Source organism: Apis florea, unplaced genomic scaffold (genome assembly GCF_048593485.1).
Source record: "Apis florea isolate Af1SG1 unplaced genomic scaffold, ASM4859348v1 contig_2897_pilon, whole genome shotgun sequence".
In the NCBI taxonomy this organism is placed as follows: domain Eukaryota; kingdom Metazoa; phylum Arthropoda; class Insecta; order Hymenoptera; family Apidae; genus Apis; species Apis florea.
Genome location: NW_028256665.1, coordinates 3,386,607 through 3,413,944, shown reverse-complemented (window position 1 = coordinate 3,413,944; position 27,338 = coordinate 3,386,607). Strand labels below are relative to the sequence as shown.

At 25.6% G+C, this 27,338-nt stretch overlaps 1 protein-coding gene across 5 annotated transcripts; it reads left to right on the top strand.

The window, feature by feature from the left end:
* Nucleotides 1-1,877: 1,877 nt before the first annotated feature.
* On the top strand, nucleotides 1,878-27,006 carry FAR1 (fatty acyl-CoA reductase 1). 5 transcript variants are annotated; one of them, XM_086907677.1, is made up of 7 exons: nucleotides 1,890-2,057; nucleotides 14,783-14,817; nucleotides 21,190-21,916; nucleotides 22,449-22,697; nucleotides 23,054-23,403; nucleotides 23,749-24,345; nucleotides 24,560-27,006. In XM_086907677.1, the coding sequence occupies exons 3-7, from the start codon at nucleotides 21,704-21,706 to the stop codon at nucleotides 24,699-24,701; spliced, it is 1,551 nt and encodes a 516-aa protein (XP_086763803.1). In that variant the 5' UTR covers nucleotides 1,890-2,057; nucleotides 14,783-14,817; nucleotides 21,190-21,703; the 3' UTR covers nucleotides 24,702-27,006. The 5 variants fall into 5 exon arrangements, with proteins under 5 accessions (XP_003695219.1, XP_086763803.1, XP_086763805.1 ...); XM_086907676.1 differs by lacking the exon at nucleotides 1,890-2,057 and adding an exon at nucleotides 12,961-13,040; XM_086907678.1 differs by lacking the exon at nucleotides 1,890-2,057 and adding an exon at nucleotides 13,020-13,174.
* Nucleotides 27,007-27,338: the final 332 nt, after the last annotated feature.

Here is a 27,338-nt window from a genome sequence, read left to right as displayed (position 1 = left end):
ATTTACCTTTTTATGTATATACATATGGAAAATTATATGGTATAATGGTACAATGTTCAATCGATAATGACATATCCTAGATATTCTATAGTCAATTCGGAAACGAAAACGTAATTTGAGGTTCTTGTTCCTCTTAGTCACTAATTGCAATGAATTACGCAGTAAACGTTACAACCGAGGAAAAAAGAAGAGAGAAATATCCACTAAATATTGAAAGGTATGATATGAAACTTGTATTTAAAGAAATTAATATTGATAATTGATTAAATATATGCAAGAAAGATAACAGAAAATGACAAAGGATCAAAACATCATTGAGTACTGATTTTGATATAAGACATTAACAAAACTTAAAATTATGTTATAATTTCACATTATTATTCGATATAAATTATTTCAATATGCTAATTATAATATTATTATGAGTCATTATTTTACATTTAAAAAAAATTAAAATTTACATTTTTTTTTTCAAACTTGTACCGAACATCTATAAGCATTGTCATTCAAGTTTTGATCAATAGATGTCAGATGAAGCATATTTTAGCTAAAATTACAAAGAAATGAAATATAATATTACATTACTAATTTATTACTAATTTTCTAAAATTTTACCATGATAATTGTTATAAAAAACTGAAATAGTAATTATAATATTATATAATATTAATTTAATTTTTTGTAAGACTCCTTATGATTGATATTCTGCATTGCTTAGAAGTTGATCTTTCTTTAAAAATGCTTGTGCATGTATGATTTTAATTTTTAAAGTGATATTTTTAAAATTATATTTTTATAATTTTAATATTTATTAAAATAATATTTATATATTTTAGTTGTAGTTGTACATTTACGATTATTTATAAGATATTCAATGTTTTTTATTACACAATGACATGTATAAACAAATATTATACAAATATATATATTATAAATATAAGTCTAAATATTTTTTTAAAAACCATTTTAAGATTAAATCTTACTTTAATATTATTTATTACACATTATTATACATAATTTATTAGTTAAATTTTATATAGTGGAATTTTATATAGTGGAATGATTCTACTTAGTGATCATAGATATAAATGCAAATACAGCATCGTAAAAGTATATTGTAAAAATTAATTAATTCTTAGGAATATTAATTAATTAATTCTTAGAATATAAGAATATTATATATTTCTTAATAAATCATTTTATTTACATATAAAGTAATGAAACATGCAAAGTTTTGTTAATTATAATTTTTAATTGAAATTATCTGTAATTAATACATATTAATATTTTCTAAAAATTTTAATCTTTAATTTTAATAAAATATACTTAAATTTAAATATATTTTATTTAAATAAATTCTTTATCATGAAATATCGTTTTCTAATTGTGATTATTAAATAACAAATTTTATAATTAATACACATAAAATATTATATATTATTCTTTAAAAATTTATCATAATATAATTGAATAGGAAATGAAATTATTACTATATTAATGCAAAAATTGTTTATTATATTTTACAAAAAAATAAAATAAAAAATTAATTAAACCATTTCACTATTAATAAAATTAATATTCGAAAGTTGACTAATGTACTTTATGGCATTAAAGATGAATGTATTAAAATATATTGATTGATGTAATATGATTAAATTTAAATTAAAATTTAAAAAAGAATTATATTCACAAATATTTACATTTAATTATATATTAGAGATGAAAATATAATCAGAATAATCAGGTATAGTTTCAGTTCATAAATTTAAAAGAAGTAGAAAGAATTAAAATATAGTCGACTAATTGTTAGAAGGGTGAGAAAAAGCAAGAAAGAGAAAGAAAAGACATAGTCCTAGTGATTTTTATGAGAAACAATTGTCTTGCCTGGGGAGATTTGGCGGTTGCCCCAAGATGGCGGACTCGGTTGGCGTGCGACAAGCACGAGCTGAAAAGTGCCGAGAATATAAGAAGTTCGTGATTCTGTGTTAAATCGGTAGTGCGAGTTTCATTTGTGGACAACTTACAGACCGTTAACGAAGAAAACGCTCTCGGATAACGTAAGTACATGAAAAATCAGTGACACGAAATCGTTTTTTTTCGGTACGGAATGAAAAGCCGCGCCCGCTATCATACATCTTAATATCGTGGGTGTGCATGTAATCTGTTTTCTAATAGTTTTACAAATATATAATTGTGTTTCCATGTCGACAATAAAATCATTAAAAATATGATCCATAATAAGATCCGTTATAGTATCTGGAAAATTCATAGTAGGGATATTGAAGTTGGTATGCGAAAATCGAACAGTCGAGTGGCACAGCCGGATACTTACTTCGTTCTGATTCTTTACCATAAATTTCTGTTAGTTTTCCGTTTGATAACAGAAACTATAGTTGATCAGTAGCTAGTGTAATTTTACGATATTACTAGATATTAGTTAAGCGATTTTCCCGCCGTGTCTGTGAAAGATATGACGAGAATTTTACGGCTTGTAACATGATTTCATCATACCGTCGACGGATCCATTCTCTACCTATTCAAACTCTCAAAGACTGAAAAAAGAGACTTATTTTGACTTTTGCTATACATGTTGTTAGGAATATACGTATTTCTCTAGTTTTAATATCAGCCGATTTCTGCTTTTTCTTCGACGTATTGTCTCGATATAATCATGTGTATATATATGATGCGTAACTGAATATAGTTGTGTGCGCGCGTTTCTTGGCGTGCGCAACACGAACCCGCATGCCGGTTCATCGTGTAAAATACTTACGATTCATATTCTTAATTTTTTCTATTCTTTATTGTTATATATGTGTACTTAGATACTATAAGTAATATAGTAAATTATTTATTATTGAAGTAAAATATTAATTGATCTATATTTTTTAATTATTATTTTCTTACTATTTAAAACAATATCAAATAATTTAATTGATGTATAGGTCATAATCCATTTGGTATCTGTGAACAAATTTAATAATTACAATCGTATGCGAGTGGAAATTGTATTCGATAACTAATGATTGATAAAATCTCTCTATTACGGATTTTGCAATAATTTATTGGCTTAACAATTTAATATTTTTTGATGGTTTTTATTTTTTTAATAAATACCATAATTATAATATATATTATAATTATAATATATAGAAAGGATACTATAAATAAAACATTAATTATAATTATATATATCTTGTAATATATATATATGTATATACCTCATGAGTACAATCTTGATAATTGATTAAAAAATTATAGATATATAAATTATATTGGTTATTAATGTTTTTTAAAAAATATCCAATACATAACATATTATTTAATCATTATATAATTGCAATTTTTTCTATGATGTATGTAATTATTGTTAGTAAATTAAATATATTTTTGTACTATTTTTTCTTATACGACAATTAAAATTTTTTATAATTTAATTATAATTTACATATAAATTAATAATATAAAAAAATCTAACTATAAACTTAAAAACAAATTATGCATTTAATACAAATCATACATTTGCTATTTATAAATTTAAACTGTAAAAATTAATTTTAATTTTTTTTTTTAAATTAATTTCTCCAGTATACATATATGTAACACAAATTGTATAAACAACTCATTTAGACTATTATTATTTTGTATAAATGAGAAAAGAACGAGAAGTCAATACGACAATGATTTTGATTTTTTGTTTGGAAGCATTATCCGATGTCGGTAAATCCGCGGAACATGATCAATACATGGCATGTTACTTCCGCGTTTGTCCGTTCCGCGTAAAAGGGTTGTTATTCGCGATGGCTACTCTTTCAGTTTGTATATGTTCAGCCAACGAGAAACCTTTGGATTCTCTATTTCGTTTAACGATCGTGCTACAATGAATAATGCATAATCTAGAAATAAATATTAAATGTTAGAGGAATAATAAAAAGTATTGAACAAAAATAAAGAATTACAATAAATATATATATTTACAAACTATTTGTTTTTTCATATTCTCATAAAAATCACATTTTCACAAATACTTATAAATATTTGTTAGAAATGGATGCTTGAAAAATTTATTTTTTATTCATAAAATATTCGAAATATTTTTTTATATTCAAAATATAAAATTCAAATATATTTGCAATATACTTGATTTTATGTGTAGATAAGATTTTTTAAGTATTTAATAATTTTGAAATCTATGATATATTATCATATATAAACAAACAAACAAATTAAATCAGATATCATTTCAATCTTGTCTATTAATATATTTTTTTATAGTTATTTACATTTTTGGATAAATTTTATTAACATATTGCTTTATATATTTCGATATGTATTATATAGACCGAGGGACGTTTTCATAATCGGTTCATTGATCACTGAAAAGTGCTTCGAAGCAGTTCGTGTATGTATTGGTTTATTAGAGCGTGATTGAACACAAGGGCGGGTTCTAGAAAAATGGCATACACCTTACTTACAACCCATTTTACATTTTTGTTATACTCTTAATATTCAATTTTCATTAATTTTTTTTTGCTAATGAATATAACGATGATTTATAGCACATATTTTGTACAAAATCAATTTTTTTTATCGAATTTTTTTTTTCATTATAAATTTAAAAATAAAGTTAAATGGTAACTAAAAATAAAATCAGATATAATAATATATTAATGAAGTTTATAAATAAATAATAAAGCATATATAATATAATATAAATTGATTATATATTTTTAATAAATTTTTTTTTCTTTCTCCAAAAAAAAAAAATATAAAAACGTACATATATATATATGTATAACTTATCAAAAGCATTTATATACGTATTTAATACGAAAGTTTTTTATAAGTGATGTTAAATTTTTTTTATGAAAGTAAAAACATTTTTTAAAAATATGTTTATATCTATGTTTGTCATATTTTCAAACTCTCGAAATTTTACATAAATATTTGAGAAATATTTTTATATCTATATGATTGATATTGCAAATTTTTATACATTTCTGAGAAAAAAATAAAAGATTTGAATCGTAAATATGTAAAATATTTGAAATAAAATTCGTGATATGATATAATATAATAAAATTCAATAAATTCATCATTAGTATGATGATGAATTTTAATTAAAATTTTATTTCTTTTATTTATGAAAAAAATAATTTTATATAAATATCTTCAACTTATGAATTCGTAACTTTTTATGCAATCTTAATTTCTGTTTTATACATATTGTTATCCGATAACATAAATCTTTCTTATCAGTCATCATATCTTCATAATGAAATAAAAATTTTTATTAACTTCATTTTATCGACTATTTTATACGCTTATGATTTGAATAAAATATTTTTCTAAAATATACACCATAAATTAAAAGAACATAAAATTGAAACAACAGAATACTTATTTTTGTTTTTAATATTATGTCATCATGTTAATATCATATTTCGTTAATACAGATTTCAATGAAATATTATTGCTAGTTGTTCGGTCAATTAGATGAAAAAAGTGATCAATAAAATTGAAAAAAAAGAAGTAAAAAAAAGTAAATAAAGTAATTAATCAAATTATTTAAGTCGCCAATTTATTTATTTATTAATCAAATATTTAAATAAATTTTATCGGACACAAAAAAACATTGAATTGAATTTCTTTTTCTTTTCTTTTCTTCTTTTCTCTTTTCATTTCTATTTTTTTTATTTTTTTTCTTTTTTTCTTTTTTTTCCATCATCGCTTCAAACATTCATAAACGTATGCAGCGTTCAAGATTATTTGCTGTTGGTGCATAATTAGCGTTTCAACTTAAGTAAATTGACATTAACGAACATATATGCAAATCTGTATTTCGCGCGAAATAAAAAATTTTCGATTTTTATTATTATTAGAGAAAACACTGAAATCGATTATATATACCGAGAAAGAATTATTATTTTTCTCACTAAGCGGGAAAAAATCTTCGAATCTGATCTATCATCAGAGAAAATAAAATATTAAAATCACAATATATCGGAATAAAAATCATATTATTTTTTTAAAATAAGAATATTCGATAATTATTATTCTTTAAGAATATTTGATATTTATTATTTGAGAAAACAACCAAAAATTGTTTCCAAGAATTCTTTATTTTCATTCTTCTTAATTCTTAAGACCTCTAAAAACGATAATTTCATTCTTCTATATTTACATACATACATATATCGTAATGAGATTTTTTTCCCCCCCATTTATTTTTCCGTTTTATATATTAATCTTGTCGTGATTTTGAATATTTTTTAAATATATGTGGAATGCTAAATTTCAGAATATATCATAGGAGATCTGATTCTGATTAAATTTTTGAAATTTTGGGGCGCTAAGGTATTCATATTAATTAGTTTAATAATTATGTAAAAACAAAAAATAAATAAATATGTGCTCACAAACAAGTGGTAAGACAAGGCTTCTTTATTATCCTTCTAGATCGTAATCGATCGTCCTTGTACAAACCAAGATGATCATAAAACAAGTTAATAGGAGCTACCTGGGACACTTTCAATAACCTTGTTTCGAAATTGAGCAAGCTCATTCTCAAATACGCGGCACCGCTTATTAGTAAGGAAAAGTGCCACTCTGGTAGAAGTATGATCGATGTCCACATAGACAAATATGGGTCATGATGCAAAAACTGACTTGTCATAATATTTGCTTGTGCGCATTTTCTTCAAAGTTATTGACGATCTAAATTCACAATTAACACAATGATTTTATTATTTCGTTGATTACAATGAAGAAGAAACATAAGATGAGAACAAAATAAAATTAAAGAAATACAAAGATTGAAAAAAAGATGTGAAGAATAATAAATGAACAACATTATGTTAATATATAATTATAATGTTAAATGTATCTCAAACTTTATTATAGAAATAATTATAATATTGAATATATAATAAATTTTATGACTTTTGTTCCTCGTGTTTTCTTTTTTATTATTCCTAAAATCTCAATAACCAATAAACTTATACATATTTTAACGAGGAATAAATTATATCTCTCTAATATTAAATAAATTTATTGAAATAATTCTCTATTTTAGATATAGATATATTTTAGTTAGAATAGAATTTAGATTGTACTTATTCTAGCTAGAATTTTTCTCGAAATATTTTGTTTTAACTTCTATTTTTTTTAGATTTCTTTTGTTTCTTTTTTCTTATGATAAATTATTATATTATGTATAATAAATATATATATTAATAATATTTTATTAATTATATATATTATATAATAATAATAAATAATATATTATTTCAAACCAAAATAAAATTATGGAAATGTCAAAGAATTCATTTGACGTCAGAACAATCCCAGGAATCCTCATAATCTTCAAAGTTCATGCTTACTTTTTATTATCGCAAAATTTTTTTATTATATCATTCATAAATTGTTTTTTATTATTTATAAATGACCACAGAAAAAATTAAAATTCTTTTAAATTAATTTAATCTTGTTCAAAATATTTTGATATGCTAATACTTAGATATTACATTTATTTGAAGATTAAAAAACTTAAGACAATCATTGATATATATATATATATATATATATATGGGATGTTGATACAATTGAATAAGAATTTTTATTTAAAAATGAAATAAAAATATGAAATAAAATTTTGTCAGTAAATTTTTTGAATAAACAAGTTCGAGAAATGTCAAGTACAACTAGTAAAACAAGTTTGAAAAATTATCAAGTACAATTAAGTGGCTATTTCTTCGATTAGATACGAATGAACTATCGATAGTTGATTACTTTAAATGTGTTTAAATAACCAAAAGATACGTGGATTACATTTTTTCTGTTTTTTTTTTTTTTTTTCATTTAAAAATTTTCGAAAAATTTGAAAATTCATTACTCGTTAATTATATATATATATATTTAATCTTTTAATTTCCTAAAAAAACAAGAACTTTTAAGCGATAAAACTTTATTCTGTGTTTATTATTTATTTTTACTATGTAATCGTATAATCACCTGTCCATTTGTATCTAATTGAAAAATAGTTAAGTTCTAATTGTATTTAAACATTTTTGAAACTTGCAAACTTGACAAAATTTTATTCTTTGCTTCCGATTTATTATTATTTTTTTTTTTTTTCAATAAAATCAATTTTTGCTCGATTTTACCACAGGATACATTCTATGTATACATTGATATTTACACTTTGATATATTGTACAATAATATTAAGAAAATAAAGGATACAGATATATTAATAAATTGATTAAAAATTAGAAATTTCATGCAATTAAAATTTATCGTTATTTATATCCAAAAGATTTTTGATAACAATTAAGAAATAAACGTGTTTTTTATTTCGATTGAAAGTTGGAAATTTCGAATTTCTAGAGCAAGAAATTCGTAATCGCTACGTTATCTTCGTGTGTTTGCAAGTAATAGCGTAAATCAAACAACCCATATAGGTATAATAGTTGTAGTATTAATTCTACTATTCACACATTCACACATTCATTGCTCAGATAACCGATAACATTTTCATGCCTTCTTCAGTATCGATTCTATCAATCAGTCGTGCATATTCATATAATCGCGATAATAGAAATTTTTTATTGTTAAATACAAAAAAAAAAAAAAAATAAAGAAGGAAAGAGAAAGAAAAAGAAAAATTTTTTTTATCAATCCTTTACATAAATGTGTAAAATTGTTAGAAATTTAATGAGGTAAACATTGTTATTATATAATATTGTTATTATATAATAATAGTTATTGTATAATATTGTTATATATAATAGTAATTATATAATATTTATTACATTGAAAATTTCTACTTGAAATTAATAGGATCTAAATTGAGTTTTTTTAATTTATTGATTAATTAATTTATTGTAAATTAAATTATTGTAAATTAAATTATTGTAAATTAATATATTGCTTAAATAATCCGAATAACACATTTTTTTTTTTTTATTGACTAATTCAACAGTCAGCTATTATTTTCCAGTTTTTTTCTTAAATCGGAACATATTTTCCATTTAATGATCTTAATGATCTTTTTGTATTTTTAAAAAATTTAATTTTCCAATTTTTCCTCAAGTTATCTATTTTAAAATATCTCAGAATATATAAGTTATGCAATCTTTTTTTAGAAATTTTTTTCAAGAAAATTTTGTAAGATTGAACAATGAATCATAGTTTTTATCATGTTTATTTTATCAAATTTCGTCAGAAATTACAGGTATATATATCTCATTTGAAATGTTTATATCGAAACAAAATATCATATATATGTTTGTACATAAAAGGTTTATTAGCAGCTTTTTCTCGTAACATCTAATTTCAATCTTTAATTGAATAATATTTTTCGATATACATGTTGTGTATATATTTTGGCACAAGTTCGTAGGTAATATATACACACAATATATATACGCACATTTAACATATTGTATTGCCTATCGACATACATTTCGAATACGACCGTCGGTTGTACAATGTCGGACATTTTTCCTTCTCATTTCTCAGCTATACCGTGTTCCCAGTAATTCAATATTCAACGTATTAGCCTATTTAAATTAACGAACTTTGTCGAAGAAAAAGAAAAGGGCTTAATTAATATTAAACAACAAAGATAAAAGATAAAAAAAATAAAATTCTTGATCCATTAGACGAAGTATACAGGGTGTCTTGGAAATCATATGGTACAAACGACTGATATTTGAAAACTTTTTTTTTTTTTTTTTTTTTTTGAAAATTTGATGTACTTGGAAAAAAATATCTTAAATATGAAAAAGAAAGAACTGTTATTCTTTTTCTTTTTTTTTTTTTTTTTTTTTCCGATTTATTTTTACTATATATCAATTGTTTTCTTGTTCTATTATTTCAGAGATGATTCTAAAGTTTAAGTTTAAATATAAAAGTTACAGTACGATATAAATTTCCATAAATTATCGAATTGTACATCTTTGACACGAGGATGATAATACAGTCTTAGTTACGAGTATATTAATGGACGTGATCATTTCAACTTTTTCATACATTGAAGCGATTATGTAGATGGAATGCTGTTGCACTTCGCCCTTGATCATTGCAAACAAAAGCACATGTCAATCTGCGTGATTGCATAAAAATTTTCCTGCAAAACGGAATAATATACTATTTTATTTTAAAATATTTCTGTTCATTTGTTGTAGACTTTGTTCCGCGAAATTTATTATTTATACAAACTTTTGCAAATATATCGGAAAAAGATAAAAATAATTTTTAATCGCAAATATAAAAAAATAATTATATTCATATCGATTATAATAATTAAAGTCAAATTATAGATGTCTTACAATAACATTAATTATACATGTGTAAGGAAAAAAGTTCTAACATGAGTTAATTAAATGAGTCAATATATAATTATTGCGTATTAAATCAAATTGATTGATTATTTAAAAATCCGAAACAGAAGAGAAATATTTTCATTTAAAAAGATATTTTTAAATAAATAAGATAATTTATATATAAAATTTAATATAAAGATTTAAGAAAATTTGTATTTTATTCTGAATAAGAAATATTCGTAATCTTAGTCAAATTTAATATATTCACAATTTTTGACGTAAATACACACGTCATTTAAAATATTATTTCTCATCTTTTCCACTTACTTATACCTTTTTTTTTTTTTTCAGTTTGCTTCGATTAAATTCAATAATTTTCTTCTTGCAAATGTAGAATCAGGAATTATTTATTCCGATATTTAGATTACAGCTTCTAATTTTTACGACGATAGAAAATATCCGGGAAGAATCAGAATCAGAAAAATCAGTGGGAGTGCTCGTTCGCAAAGGGTTAATAATAAACATAGGAACTGCTTCAATCAATGATATTTTCACTCACGACCAACTTTCTGCGTGTTATGGTTAGGGTAAAAGGGATCAAGGTATCGAACATAACGGCAAACATTTCAAAACAATTTGAACATGCAATGTACTCTATAAATATCCATCGCATAACTTTGTAAGAACATAGGCTTGCCTTGAATATAAAGTAATTTCTTTTGATTTTTTCTTTTTTCGTATTTTATATAACTATGTATATATATATATATATATATATATATATATATATATATATAAATAGTGACAATATGATTATCGTATCTCATATATTTAACAATTCTATTTCGAATTTCGATATCAAAGATAAATCTTTAAGATATCAAAAGAAAAAAGGAAAATCATCAATAGATATCATTGGCATTATTGATATAAGATATGATGATAATAAAATTTGTAAAATTTTTTCATCGAGCAATATTATTTAGTGCATTTCATCAGAATGAAGCTCATCGATATGATTTTTCAATCTTGGTTATCTTTCTCTTTCATTGTTATTTTTCTTATTATTTTTCATTCAAGTAATTTTTATAATTTTATTCTAGTCTTGGACATCCGTTTATTCCAATATTTTCCTTATTTTAGTGATTGCTTCGATGGTGAGCATGAACAAAGAACATCAGAGAACTTATTGTTGGCTCTAAACTATAACATAGTTACACTCTTAGAATCGCTGTTGTTCTTAAGAGTAAAAACCGCTACTCGAATCTAAACACTTTTATAACACATTTATGATTTCACTTATTGGCAATACGATAGTCTTGGAAATGAATCAACACGATGCGTATCTCGACACGTTTCTTTTATAGAGGAGTCGATGTTAATAAATATTTTTTTCTATTTATATCCTTGCAAAAAATATTATTTGGATATATAGGAATGCATGATATTTAGATATAAGAAACGTGTAATCATCAAAATGAATAAAAAAATTTTATAGATAATTTTTTTTAATATTCCTGAAAAATGCATTCAGGGGATGATTATAATGTTACGAAGAAAATCTGATTTTATCGTGTCTTTTCTATTTGTTACTTTTCAATTATTCAATCGGTATTATTAATGTCAATGTTTTAAGGCGATTTCATTGTACCGATTCTTTCAACTGTACGTCGCTTAATTCCATGTTGTTCCGTTAGCCTACTTTTTAGCAATACGTATATAATATAAATTACTTGGTACACTTCAAAATCAAGAATCTTTTATTTTTGACTTAATAAAATATCTGTAATTAAAAATGAGATATTAAAATGTATTTTGGCGTTTTTCCAATCTTATCTTTGTGCAATGAGATCATATAGAGATTTTGAAAATATCATGGACTTTAAAAAGATAAACGAATTTCATAGTTTATATCTTGAAATAAAAACAAAACAAATGTAATAATTCATATGTAGTAAAAGTATAACAAGTTGAAAATGATCCAAGTAGAAATAACGTATTTTTAAGTTTCATGATATTCTGATAAAATTAAATAATTTTTAAATTTTTAATTTTTTGTTGCAATTACAATTAATTTGTATCTTTTTCTCAATCGTTTCGCTTTAACAATATCTTATCGATAATTGCATATTAATTCAATTATTAACATTGATTAATATATAATAAACATCGTATAAAACAACGTATAATTAATTTTTAAATTCTAAATGTAACATAGGATACGTAACTTAGAATTGAATTAATATTTAATCGAGTCAACGATAGGTTTATTGCAAGCATAAGATATCTTATCAATACAAGATATATTGAAAATAAGAAAAAGTAAGAAACAATAATTTTTAATATATCTTACACTTGCAAAGTCAACATTTTTAATTTATATGCATATCACATAATAAAATATCACAAAAAAACCTATCAATGGTCTTTCAATTTATAGTATACACTCGTTTAAAAGTGAAAGGATTGACGAAAGATGAAACGCATCAAAAATCCCCACAAACTCGCTTATCCTGTGCGTATACGCTTAAAGATGCATCAGTAGCAAGTGGTAATAGGAAGTAGGTAGTGGGGGAAGTTACCCCAACCTCTCACGCAGAGTCAGCTATAAGGTATCCCGATTGGTCCCAAGTAGGCTTAGTTCACCTTTCGTTAGTGAGTTCGTTTTTAAGGCGTCTGGCCCACATATTCTGTTAGTAATCCTCGATACGCGGTAAGTGTTGCATCGAAGTACTTTAAATCGTACCAATAGTGAATGATACGTGTTCCAAGACGTATCGTCTATTATTTTTTTTTTTTTTTTCCCTCTCGAAATTTAACCAATTGGATTGTGCTGATCGAATTCTTGTAAGTCGTTCATATTTTTTCTTGTATCGTAAACAAACTGATATTTGTTTATGCGCGTGCGCGCGCGCGCGCGTGGCGTGTGATAAAGATTTTGAACTTCTAATTTCCCTCCTATTTTTTTTTTTTTTTTTATATTTTGTGATTTTGATAATTTTGAATTAAGTAAACATTATTTTTAGGGCGTAGGTATATTTATTTTATCTTATTTAAATTACGAATTTAATTACGATTGGTATCGATATTTTATCAATAGTCGTAATACCAATTACTCGTTGTAATTAAACTTGACATTCTACTTCATTCGATTCTCATCGTGTAAATGAAAAGATTTCTATTTTTAATAAGAATATATCGGTGTTAAATATCGATGTTGATCGATGAAAATAATTAATGAATAATCATTGAAAATATATTTCATCATTCTCATCAATTTTATTATTAAATCAAATTTTTAAATATCAATAATTTTCTAACAAACTTTTAATCTATAGATCTATCTAATATATCTAATATAAGAAGGAATAAAGTCATTTGAAAAGTTATCGGAAATATAGATAATATTGTTTAACATTATTTCAATTATTTCCCTGAATTCTATTTCGTTAGACGCCCAGATAGTAGAAAGATTGAAATTTCAATGGTAAATAATGTTTCATGTGTCAAGATAAATTTTGCCTATACAAGTGATAAAAGTCAATGAATTAAAGTACGAACGGAATTAAATGATAGAAAACTTTACCACGATAATGCTATATGGATCTTCCATATAGCAAGAATATTAATACGTTCATTTTTAAAAATTTTTTGATCGAATAAATATATTATATATAATTATATATCTCTTTTATATTTATAATATTTGTAAAATATTTTAAATCTATATTTGTTAATAATTTTTTGAATGGATATTTATGTAAATTCGCGCGATAGATTCGCGCAAAGTGATATTGGTAATTGATTGGCGTGAACTATCGATAGTGAACTAGCAATTCAGATATAAATGGACGCCATGTGAAAATGCATACACACAATAAAAATTTATGTTGTGTGAGTGATATTTTTTTTAAAAGTTCGACATGATTTTACAGTGATTGATACAAAATTAAAAAATTAAAAATTATTATAATATCATTTGTATATTTAATTGAAATTGTTATTTAATTGTTATTTAATTGAAACCATTGCAATGATTACGCGTTTAATCATTCTTTCTGTACATTTACAAGAATATGAATATTCATGACAAATTGAATCATTTCAAGATCTAGAAATTGATTAGTTTTCAAAGATATTAGGTGAGAAATTTATTACGAGATTAAGTAAACACTTCCAGGCAATTAAATACTTTGATATCATACTTTGGACTAAAAAAATCAGGTTTTCGTAGAATTAAAATTACTGCATTATTCTATGAATTTACGATCGATTAATAATTCATGATTCGGCTTTTTTTTTTTTTTATTTTATTTTATCATTAAAAAAGTCATTTTAATTATTTTTTATCATTTGATATATCATTTCTATTGTTTATAAAAAACGATAAACATTTCAAACATTGCAAGATTTTTATTTAAGTTTTCTTTTTGTTTTTCTCTTTTTCATGGACAGGTCTAACATAGTCAATGGTCAATGGCATAAAATGGGTAAGCGAATTCAAACAAATTCTATTTATTTCTTATCATTATTTAAAAAAAAAAAAAAAAAAAAAGAAATTAGAACATATCGTTTGTTCACAAACATTTAAAAATATTTATTGTTAGAGCGATTGTTCGTTAAATCACTTTTCAAAGTTTCAATATAACTATTATATTCCAATATAACCTCCAAATACGAGACGTATGTTGAAAATATTGCCATTTTCCTTTAAACCGATTGTTTATATATTACGTGACGTTAGATTTGAAGTTGACTCTAGGATATCAAAATGTTCGTGGTTCAATTGACATTTATCATTTGGCCGTGATAATGACCGTGAATTGTTAAATTTGGTCGGAAACGGTCGGTAATAGCAGGGACCGGACTTATAACGGTTATGTCATCGTAGGGATCGAACGCAAGAATAGTAGAATCTCACGTTTCATAGCGTATTCTCATGTAGAAATTCTATATTTTTAAATGTTCGATGCGATCCTTTTCTCGATGCTTCTCTTTCTTACGTGAAACGTGATACGGAAGATCTGTTTTTAAAGTTGAAATACGGTATACTTAAACCAAATAAGAAGACTCTTGGGAATTAAACCCGTAACCGGAAGTTTGAATCGTTTAATCGGTAGTTAAAAAGGAAATTTCATCGACGTGGTACGACGTGCTACGTCGTCTGGCCGTCGGCCTCTCTCTTCTCTCTCTTTATCTCTCGCACGTTTATTTTCCTCTTTCCTTTCCACTTTGGCGAGGGTCATTGGCCACAACATTGATACTATCACGTTACAATCGAAACTGTAGACGTTTGCGAATAAACTCAAAATGAATCACGGTCAAATCAATTATGTGATTATGTGCTCGATCAATTAATCAGAAATTAATTATTCGATATCGAGAACAATCTTTACGAATGAATGAAATTATTGTGCGTGTACGATATGAGATTCAAAAATGTAGAATAGAATAGAATATATTAATGAATCGTGAAAAATGATTTCTATATTCGTATATTCGTTTTCTATCTACGATTCACCTGTGAACATTATAATTTATAATATTTCGATTTTAAATTTAACATTTTCAAATTTAAATATATAATTCTAATTGAGTTTAATTTATGTAAAATCTATTGGTACAAAGTGTCAATTAATAAGAATAGGAAACGAATGTCATGGAAGGAAAATGTATATAGAAATAGAATGTTAATGAACTCGGGAAAATTAATGGACGGACAGATATGTGTGAAAAAAAAAAAAAAGTCAACGGCATAAAAAAGAAAAATTTAACGCTAATTGTTTTCTTCTCGACATAACGCTTTGCTATAATGTAAACATGACGTGTTTGCTGAATGTTATATATTTCTTAGAAAAATTCTTACGCAGAAATAATCGAGTAATTTTTTAATACATGGATTAATCATCGTTGATTTTAATCTTCTTCCATTCGTCTTTTTGAAAAAATTTTTCTGGTTTTTTTCCTTCGATGTTAAAACGAAATTTTAATATCGACAAAAAAAATTGAATTATTAGGGATATGTAGAATATATTTCTTTATTTTCGATTCTTCGATAATTACAGTTTTTTCTTACATAAAAAAAAATGCAATTACATTCTACAGGTTTTCTTTGCATAAAAAAAAAATGCAATTAATCGCTCATAATTTTTATTTTTTGTTCTTTGTAGTTTAATTAATTATTTACACTATTCGATTAAATTAATTTAATTTTTTTTTTATTTTTTTTTTTTTGATCATTTTAAATTCAATGAGAAATTAAATAGAATTAAAATAAAATTAGTATTAAATGAATATCATTTACGTCTTGGTTTGAAAAATAGATTTATTGTATTAGCGGAATTTTTTTCGGAATTAATTGAATTTTTCTTCATTTGCTTTGAACAAAGTTCACACATGTACGTAATCGTCATCTAATTACACAATTGATGTGCGCAGTGATATTGTGATGTAAGAAATTTATAATTTTGGCGAGGTATTTCGCAATTTTATAAGCACAATTTGATTCCCATAAATGAACTATGAAATTTCTCTCCTTTTTTGCCTTTGTCACACGTTCGTATGCATAAATTATTTAATATTATCGAATCGACACTTGAATCGATTATCTTGAAAATAAAATTTATAATTAAATTAAATTAATCGATATTTGATGTGTATACCCGCGGTTATTGATTAATTCATCGATTTTTATTTCATTTTAAATTTATTGAAACTATGTTTTAATGAACACAAATTATAATAATTTTTTTTTTTTTTTATTAATTTACTATTAAAAAAGAAGAATTATTTAGAAGAATTTTATCGATATCGTAAATTTAAAGACATGTTCATAAAAAAATTGAAATGTATACACTAAGCAATGCATATCTAGTCCGAATTTGAAAACTGTGTCACGAGGTTATCGATTTACGATTTGTAATGTGAAAATGATCGGTAGGAAGAACGCGTCTTTGTAATTTAAGAGGAACGCGTTTTGAAATTTTAATGATCGTTGTATTGTACTGTTACATTGAATCATTTCCGATGATTCCTTTATGACCTATATATAATAATAAAGCAATAATAAAATTATACTATATAAGATCGTTGTACCAATTGTCACATTTTATAAAAAAGAATTATTTAATAAAGAAGGAAATGAAGAAAGTGACAAAATTTCACTTTTCTCTTATGCTTTCGTGCATGATGATGATTAATGTCATAAGCGAGGATTTGTAGCGAAGAGGAAATGATAGGAAAATAAGAAGAAAAGAGAGTGATAAGATGAAAGCGATGGAGAAACATTGAGAATTAAATGTGGCAAAGGATAGATGTTAGTTGAATATGTAATATAAAGAAACGAGACATCGCAGGCATAGACAATGCGAAAAAAATAAAAGGATCGATAAATAGTAAGAAGGAAGGAAGGAAGAATGTTGAGAGGAAAGAAGAGACGTAACAATAAAAAAAATTAATAGGTGGAATTAAAGATTAAAAATAGAAAAGGAGGAAAAGTACGATTTGACATAAAAGAAAAAAAAAAAATACATAACTTGACAATTTATAATTCTTTAAAATCCAATAGAATAGTGGGTGAAAGTCAGAATAAGTAGGTTTCGAATATTGACTATTATATTAACAGGATTAGGCACAGTATCGTCCAAGGTAATTGGAAAGACCTTTTTAGCATTATGTAACTGTTCTTATAAAATGATCACAGGTGTACCGCATTCAAAACAGTTTCAGTATTATTTATCATTCTGCCAGAGAGCTATTCAATATGCTAAATATAATTCTAATGAGAATAATTATTGAACTGTTGATTATATTAACTAGTTTGTAAACTAGTTTTGCAATTAAATAATCATAATGTTCGATTATTTTTAACTTAGTATATTTTAGTACTTTATCTTATCTAAAAACTTGAATTGCACGAATACCGAGAAATCACTAATCAGTTTCTTTGGAGAAATTTCTTTGATGATTCGAAAGTAGAAGTTTAGAGAACTGTTAAAATTTCTTTATATTTTTCTTTATGTATCGTTTATTACTTATGCGTTTGATTTCTTGTTATATTCGTATGGCCAGAATTTTCCTTATTCGTTCGAAGAAGCAAAAATCGAAAATTTTCCTATTTCATTCTCGTTAGTAAACTATAAATATATAAATATACTAGTGGAAGAAAACGAGTTTAAGAGTTCCATAATTGTTCTGGCAATCCGCCAAACGTTATACTTGAAAACCGATGGTCGTAGTGCCGTATGTATCGATCATAGACATTTGTTTCAAAAATCATTTGAAAATATTGAAATTTATAATTGAAAATTATAATAAACTATTATAATAATATATAATATATAATATAATATGTACAATAAATAATTATTTTATTGAAAATATTGAAATTTACCTTTAAATTTCATTAATATCAATTTATTTGTTTAAATGTTATATTAAATTTTTTTTTCTATTGCTAAATTATACTTTCGTTTGTAGAAGATATTTAAATAAACTTTCACTTTTTCCAGATATATTTTCCTATATTGTTTCATAATAATTTACGATTACCTAATGTAGCAACTATTGTAGCTGCTTTGTGTTCATCACTATTAAAATTGCATGCTTCTTTCCACCCTTGTACCGCGTGATACACGAACCTGAGCCAATAATTGTTTCCAAAGTTATAATTTTCTAGCTATGTTATGCGTGTAATGATCGATGTGTCTATAATTATGTGTTGTTAACTTTCGTTGTTACGTACACCAAGTTCCAATTTTATAGCTGTCATATACATACATTGAAAGGATTAAAACGAGCGTTCATTACAGTGGAAATACATTTATTGGAACAAAAATTTTATTTCGTTAAATCTATTTCGATCCATTTATTTAAAACTAAATTTATGTTAAAAAAAAAAAAAAAAAAAAAAAAAAAGATAGTGTTTCAAAACAAGTACAATTCGTTGACTAATTCTCTGCACATTTGCAAAAAAGGTAAAATGTGCACACTCTTTTTCTTGGATTCAAGACAAAGCTACTTTTATGACTATATCTTCTTTTTTCTTTTTGTATGTTTTTACTGCATACTTAACACTTTCACACTTTCAGACTTTTCAGATGTTTGAGATTCGTCATCGACGAGCAATTTTTCTTTTTTTTTTAAATTTTCAAAAATAAATAAATTCTGAAAAAAGAAGATAATTGTATCGAGTACTTATTAATATATATATATATAAAAACAATGCAATAGCTGGCAATCAAATTTACATGAATATTCACATGAGTAAATATTCATGAGATCGTATTATCACGAAATTAGCAATTAAAATCCATACATCTTTAGTAAAACATATTAAAAATATTATGAAAAAATATTACGATATAAAAGAAATATTTCATTTCATATCTTCTTTTTTTTTTTTTTTTCTCAAAAGAAAAAAGAAGAAAAGAACCGTATAATTTCTCTCGATCGCATAATTTTTTTTTTTTTTTTTTTATAAAACATTCGCTAAAATATGATGTGCTGAAATGAGACGAAGAAAGATGAAAAACTTTTAGAGGAGGAACTTTAAAGAGGAGGGAGAGAAAAAAAAAAAGAAAGAAAGAAAAAAAAGTGACGCGATTAAACGGAAAGAAACGGAAAGGAAATAAGGATGTATTTGTCAGTCAGTCGGTCGCGGTCATTGTTCGTCGCATAACGGGTTCTCATGTAACGGGGTCGAGCGACGTTCTTCCCCTCTTTTCTTCCTACAGTCTTGGCGGAGATCATGGAACGGGTGGATTCTCGTGACCGGTTTAAAGCTGGGACGTTGACCTAGAATTCCATCGGAACCGTTTTTCTTTAACGATACGTTTCTAGCATTTTGTAATTTGTTATTGTAAATTAAATAAGATTCGAAAATCCACAATAGGCTATGGGTATCGATTGTAGTTTTGGAAATCGTATTAGGAACGCTGTTGTTGTTATTAATTTTAAATTGCGCGTATAGATCTAATGATCGAAAAATGATCGGTAGAAGTCGATACCGATTTAAATTTTCCTTTTTCCATTTCAGCCAGATTAATTTTTCTGAAAATTTCTGAATATCGATGGATCATCAGCTTCAAAAGATAAGCAGAGAAGCAAAAAGAAATATCGGAAACTTTATTAAAAAGTGATAAATAAATAATAAGCGATAAATTAAATATTAGTTGAAATAAATATTTATGGCATATGAAATATTTATTTCTCTACTTTTTTTTTTTTTATCGATTTAATATTTTCGTATTTATACTAAATGTTGTTCATCTCGTAATAATAGTAATGTATGCATAATATCTCAAAATTTTACATATAAATGACGATAATATGATCGATTAAAAATGAATGAGCGACATATGATTATAAATATTTTTATCTCGTAATATACATATATGTAAATATTGGGATAAAGGAGATATTTGAAAGAAATGAGATTCTGATTATTTCCATTGTTGAAACTCGTCCATCTATTAACATGGATTGATTCAAATTAATTCAAATCTAGTTTCCAAAAATATCTCGAGAATATCAGAACTCGTTTAAAAGTGATCCTAAACTCTCGCTTTAATCTTGAATTCTTTTTTTTTTTTTTTTTTGAAATTTTTTTTTTTTTTAATAAATTATTCAGAAAGAAATTTCCATAATATTATTAATAATTTATCAGTTATTCTTAAGTAAAAAGTGATCTCTGAGATTCAAAATGATTGCGATATTGACTGATATTGACTATTAAAAAAAAAAAAAAAGGGGGATAGAAAAAAGACATATTATAAAATAAATCTCGTAAAAAAAAAAAATTTCTTTTTCGAATAGATAATTTTGAATAATTCTAATGTTTATCCTTTCCTCTTGTTTTTTAGGTGAACGAACATTGTGGTCGCTAGAAGGCACGAAATGAATCCAATAGAAATTAAATCTATCCGTAATCGACTTGAAAAACTTGGAAAACTTTGGAACCACGTGAACGTGTATCATTTTTGTTGTACCTTTCTCAAATTCTCTTTCTCCATCTTTGAGGGATCGATGTTCATTGTTCCGTAATTTGTACAGCCGTGAACGAACGAACGGAAAAAAGAAACGAAAAGAAAGAAATATATATGTGTATATATATATATATATATGTATACATATATATATATATATATTTATATATTTATACGCATATATAGATCTATATCCTAAAAAAAGGATAGAGAAGATTCAAGCAAGACCAAAGATAAAACCGAAGATAAAGAAAAAGTTCTAAGAAGCTTGCAAATAAGAGAAAGATTTTTTTAAAAAAGCGCCAACCACTGGGGATTATCTGGAAAAAGAGGGAATAATTAATTTTTGTTCATTCAAACTGACATATAGTGTGAAAAGGCAGGCGTCAAAATGAGCACAATAAGTGACAACCAGTGTACGTCTGTAAGAGATTTCTACAAGGACAGATCTATCTTCATCACCGGTGGTACCGGATTTATGGGAAAAGTTCTTGTTGAGAAGTTACTCAGATCTTGTCCTGGAATAAAGAACATTTATATTCTGATGAGACCTAAGAAGAGTCAGGATATTCAACAGAGGTTGCAGAAATTGTTAGATGTGCCGGTATGATTATTTCTTATTTTACTTTGTTGCCTTTAAAAAAAAGATCCGAAGAAAAGAAGTTTCAAGTTCGTGTGCTGTCTTTCAGACTTGGACAAGTTTTAAGTTTAAGAAACCATCGATTCGAAAGTCACGCATTACGAATGTAAAATTTCTCCAAATTTAAAGGCCTGTTAAGTAATCGGTACATAAAACTCGGTTAAAAATTTCTAATGCTCCAAAAAGAAGTTAATAGGAATTTCAATTCAAAATTGAGGATACAAATTTAAATTTTAAATATTAATCAAATCAAATCAATCTTTTTCTTCTCATAGATTAATTGGATCGGAAAAAAGAATTTTTGAAATATGAAATGTTTAATTATAATTAATTAAATTTTGTATAATAAAAGAAACGTTAGATTTTTGATCCGATTTGTTAATTTTGTCAAAAATTATCTTTGTGTTTTTGTGGTAACTGTAAAAATATGATATGATTTTAATAATCGTCGCGATTTATATAATTTTTTACCATTAACACGTCAAAATGTTCACAGCTGTTCGATAAATTGCGTCGAAACGCTCCTGATGAACTTTTGAAGATAATCCCCATAGCTGGAGACGTGACAGAGCATGAGCTGGGCATCTCGGAAGCTGATCAAAATGTTATAATAAGAGACGTGTCGATCGTTTTTCATTCTGCTGCCACTGTGAAATTCGACGAACCGTTGAAGCGTTCGGTTCACATCAATATGATCGGCACTAAACAATTGTTAAACTTATGTCATCGCATGCACAATTTAGAGGTAAATATATACATATATATATATATATATTATAATATATAAAAATTCTTATGTATGATGCAGATAGAACAGAATATGCAATAATGTACAATAATTGATTTGTATATAAAATAATCATTTTAAAATAAAGGCGGATTTGAAGAAGATATTGATGTAATAATTCCACTTTGATCAAAAAACCAATATTGAATCTCAAATATTGTTTGAAACTTCTCATAGATTCAATTAATATTATAATATGAGTAATAGAAATGTATAATTTTCCATAATATGTGTTTTTCTTTTCGTATTAAAATAGAAAAAAAGATAAATATCCACCAAATTTTAGTAAATTTATCATTTATTCCTATTTATAGGCTCTGATCCATGTTTCCACGGCATATTGTAATTGTGACCGCTACGATGTCGCTGAGGAGATTTACCCTGTATCGGCGGAACCAGAAGAAATAATGGCTTTAACGAAATTAATGGATAGCCAAATGATCGATAATATTACACCGACTTTGATCGGTAATCGGCCGAATACCTATACGTTTACCAAAGCTCTGACTGAAAGAATGTTGCAATCCGAATGTGGTCATTTGCCGATTGCAATTGTAAGACCCTCTATCGTCCTTTCTTCGTTTAGAGAACCAGTATCTGGATGGGTGGACAATTTAAATGGACCAACTGGAATTGTTGCCGCTGCTGGCAAAGGTTTCTTCAGGTAACTTTGAACTATTTGTTCGTCTTGTAGTTTAGTTAGATATTCTTTTAGGGGAGAAGAATTTGATCTAATGTTAAAATCATTGTAAATCTTGATATTGAAAAAAATACATTATAATTTAAGGATTGAGTCAAACGAAGAATCAGTGTAATATAGGATAATTTCTTGGATTATTAATAATTTAAGAGAAACAAATAATAATAATAATAAAGTTATATGAATTATATAAATTAATGTTCATGGAATACTTAGAATTAAACTATTTAAAAGATTGATATTTTTTTCTTTCTAAACTTTCCAAATGATTGAATTAATTATTAATGAATAAATATTCTTTCATCGCAGATCTATGTTGTGTCAGAAAAATATGGTGGCAGATTTAGTGCCAGTCGACATAGTGATAAACTTGATGATTTGCACGGCATGGAGGACTGCGACAAATCGCACGAAAACAATTCCCATATATCATTGTTGTACAGGCCAACAGAACCCAATCACCTGGCAGCAGTTCGTTGAACTGATATTAAAATATAATCGAATGCACCCACCGAATGACACAATTTGGTGGCCGGATGGCAAGTGTCATACATTCGCTATAGTGAACAATGTATGTAAGCTCTTCCAGCATATTTTACCGGCGCATATTTTGGACTTCATTTTTCGACTGAGAGGCAAACCAGCCATTATGGTCGGTCTACATGAGAAAATCGATAAGGCTGTTAAATGCTTAGAGTACTTTACTATGCAACAATGGAACTTCAGAGATGACAATGTTCGACAATTGAGCGGAGAACTTAGTCCAGAAGATCGACAAATTTTTATGTTCGATGTCAAACAAATTGATTGGCCATCGTATTTGGAACAATACATATTGGGAATTCGGCAGTTCATTATTAAGGACAGTCCGGAGACACTGCCAGCTGCTCGTTCACATATTAAAAAGTAAGTAAAAAATGGAACGCGGTGGTAATTTTTATAAATTTTTTTTTTTTTTTACTTTTCCTTTTCGTAAAACGAGTTATATAATTATATTGAAAAATATTGAGAGATAACGAACAGTGAAATTAGAATTTTTAATTTTAGAATTATATAAAATACACCTAAAAAAATGATCATTTTATATTATATAATATTAATTTATTTAATTATATTTCAGATTATATTGGATTCAAAAAGTTGTAGAATTCGGGATGATATTAGTGGTGCTGCGTTTTTTGTTGTTGCGCATACCTATGGCCCAAAGCGCATGTTTTACACTATTGTCTGCCATATTACGCATGTGTCGTATGATTGTTTGACGGCTCAGAATGCCGATTGAAAATCGCGAAAAGCGTTATAAGAAACAACTAATCGTAAAGAAGCATAATTTAATGGTGCAGGTTATCCTTCAATTTCATTGCTCATCATCCCATCGGTTGGCCTTTTCGATGTTTCTATTTGTTCATAACTAAATTAGCGTTCGCTAGAGATATTAAATTTCGCGGAGAGTGTCAGTTATGAAGCAAGTTCAAAAAGGACATAAATAATGAAATAAAAAGAAAAAAAAAAGAAAAAAAAAAGACAAAAAAAAAAAGAAAAGAAAAGAAAGGAAAACGTGCATTCGAAGCTTCCAAAGTTACCACGTGTAAAAGTCATTTTGTTATATTACTTGAAAATTAACGAAAAAGGTATAATCCTTTTGGATACGTTGTTTTATTCAAGCAACAGAAATGCAGAAAAGAAAGTTCAGACATTTACGACCATACGTTTATTGTGGATATATTTCATTGTCATTATAATCGTGTTTTTCGATGTTGCCTCAAAAGAGCACTTTGTTCTTGAACATCGATTTTTCGCATATCGATTTGTAATGACATGACACTAGAAGTATTCGAACAGATTATTAAAAATCCTGATGCAGTTATCTTCCAGATTTATCTATTAATTGATTCTGAAGAAACAGACTAAAAAGAGATTAGTGATTAAATAATAGACTAAAAAAATAGTCGAGGAGATACAAAAGCGAGACAGCTATATATATATTTAAGTATGCGCATTGTGTATATATATTACACATATATTAACATTTTTTGCTAAAATAAACAATTACTATATTGCTAATAGAAGTGAAATAAGTTGGAAGATGACTGTACATATTTTGTGTCTCAGTCTGTTATTTTTCACGGTAATCATCGCGTATAGTGCGATTTGAGATCAACGACGCGTGAACTCCGTGAGCCGGCAACTTGAACTAATTGAAATTTATCGATTAAAATTAATCGATATTTATTATAAAACCTTGTAATTTATTGATATTTTGTTAAATGTGTTCTCTTTCTTAAATTTTTTTTCTTATTCTCGATGGTCGAGAAAAAAAAAAGTATTTAAAAAAATTATTATTTATTTATGTTTAGATTTTTAATGAAAATAATTGTGTTTAATGTGCTTTTTTATTCATTGACCTTGAAATTTTCATAATTTTTTTAATTAGCAAGGTTTTATCGTGTATTCCATTTTCGAGGAAATAAATCTTGATCATTTTTTTCTTTTTTTCTTTTTTCTTTCTTTCTTTCTTTTTTTTTTCTGTTAAAAAGAAGAAGAAGAAAAAATAAAAAGGAAAAAGAAAAAAAGAAGTTTTAAAGTTAATCGTAGGTAGTAAATCAAAGCGATAGATTATTAATTATACGAATGTGTATTTTATAACATTGCCAAACGATTTTAACGCACGCTAAATTTCTTCCTTTTTCATCATTTTTACAATATTTAGAAATAATAAACAATTTCTTCGTGTACAAGATCGTTTAACCTTTTCAGAAATAAAATTTTTTTTTAAATATCTAGCTACTTCTTCAAGTAGACTTTTTCACAATTTCATGTAATAAATTATACGATACAATACCATATGTGTAGTATGAAATCAGAAAGGGTTAAACATCTAGTTAGCATCGAATCCTTTCGAGTCTGCGTAATATCAATCTTTCTTCTCAAATTACTATTTAAATTTTACTTTTGTTAATAAAGAAGGGAAACGTAGACTCGAAATGATTGATTAGAAAAAAAAAAAAAATTTTTTAACGCCGGCTAGAGGAGTTGTAAATTCGTCGTGCCTTTGTGTCGTTGCCATTTGGCATTTTGTTCGTTCATTTGTACTGTGACATAAGATATTATAGACGTATATTTAGTCACATTCTTACGTCGATGCATGCTCGATTATATCATCCTCATTTGGTTTCACCATCAACGAACCAAGTTACTGTTTCTAAACAACATCAAATGTTCGATTGATAAAGTGTAATTATAATTTCTGTATGAAAGATAATCTTTTGTATGCGTTACATTGTTGTTATTATTTTGTTTGAAAAATTATTTGTAAAAAAGAAAAAAATGGATGTAGGCACGGATGAAGGGATGCGTTATAACTTTGTTTAATGTATTTAAATTTACTCGATTTTATCGTGTACACTTTTAATTAAACAATTAGATGAATTGTTTGGATACATTCCAATATCCTCTTAATTTAATGATCTTTGTTTCCTAATTAAGACATGTTATTTATAATTTTGATGTAAGAAACATATGAATCATTAAATTTTAACTTAATAATAAATATAAAATGCAAAACTAGATTTTGTATAAAAAATTTGTTTCGTTTTTGGTGAAATTGAAGACATAGGAGGACATTGACGAGTGCCAAGACATCCAGCTTGTTATAATTAGCACAAATGTGGTGCGTTTACTGCTAAATCATTGTAATGGAGAAAAATATCAGAACAACATATAACTATCTATTATATTCATTCGTGTCCAAGTATGGATGCTTATAAATCGAAAATTCCAATATGGAAATCGATTCCATGAAACACATAATATCACACACTGCTTTTTAAATTTGCTACCGGTAGGCATGACATATTAATATAAATTTTAATCACCAAAGTACCAAGCATTTATTTTTA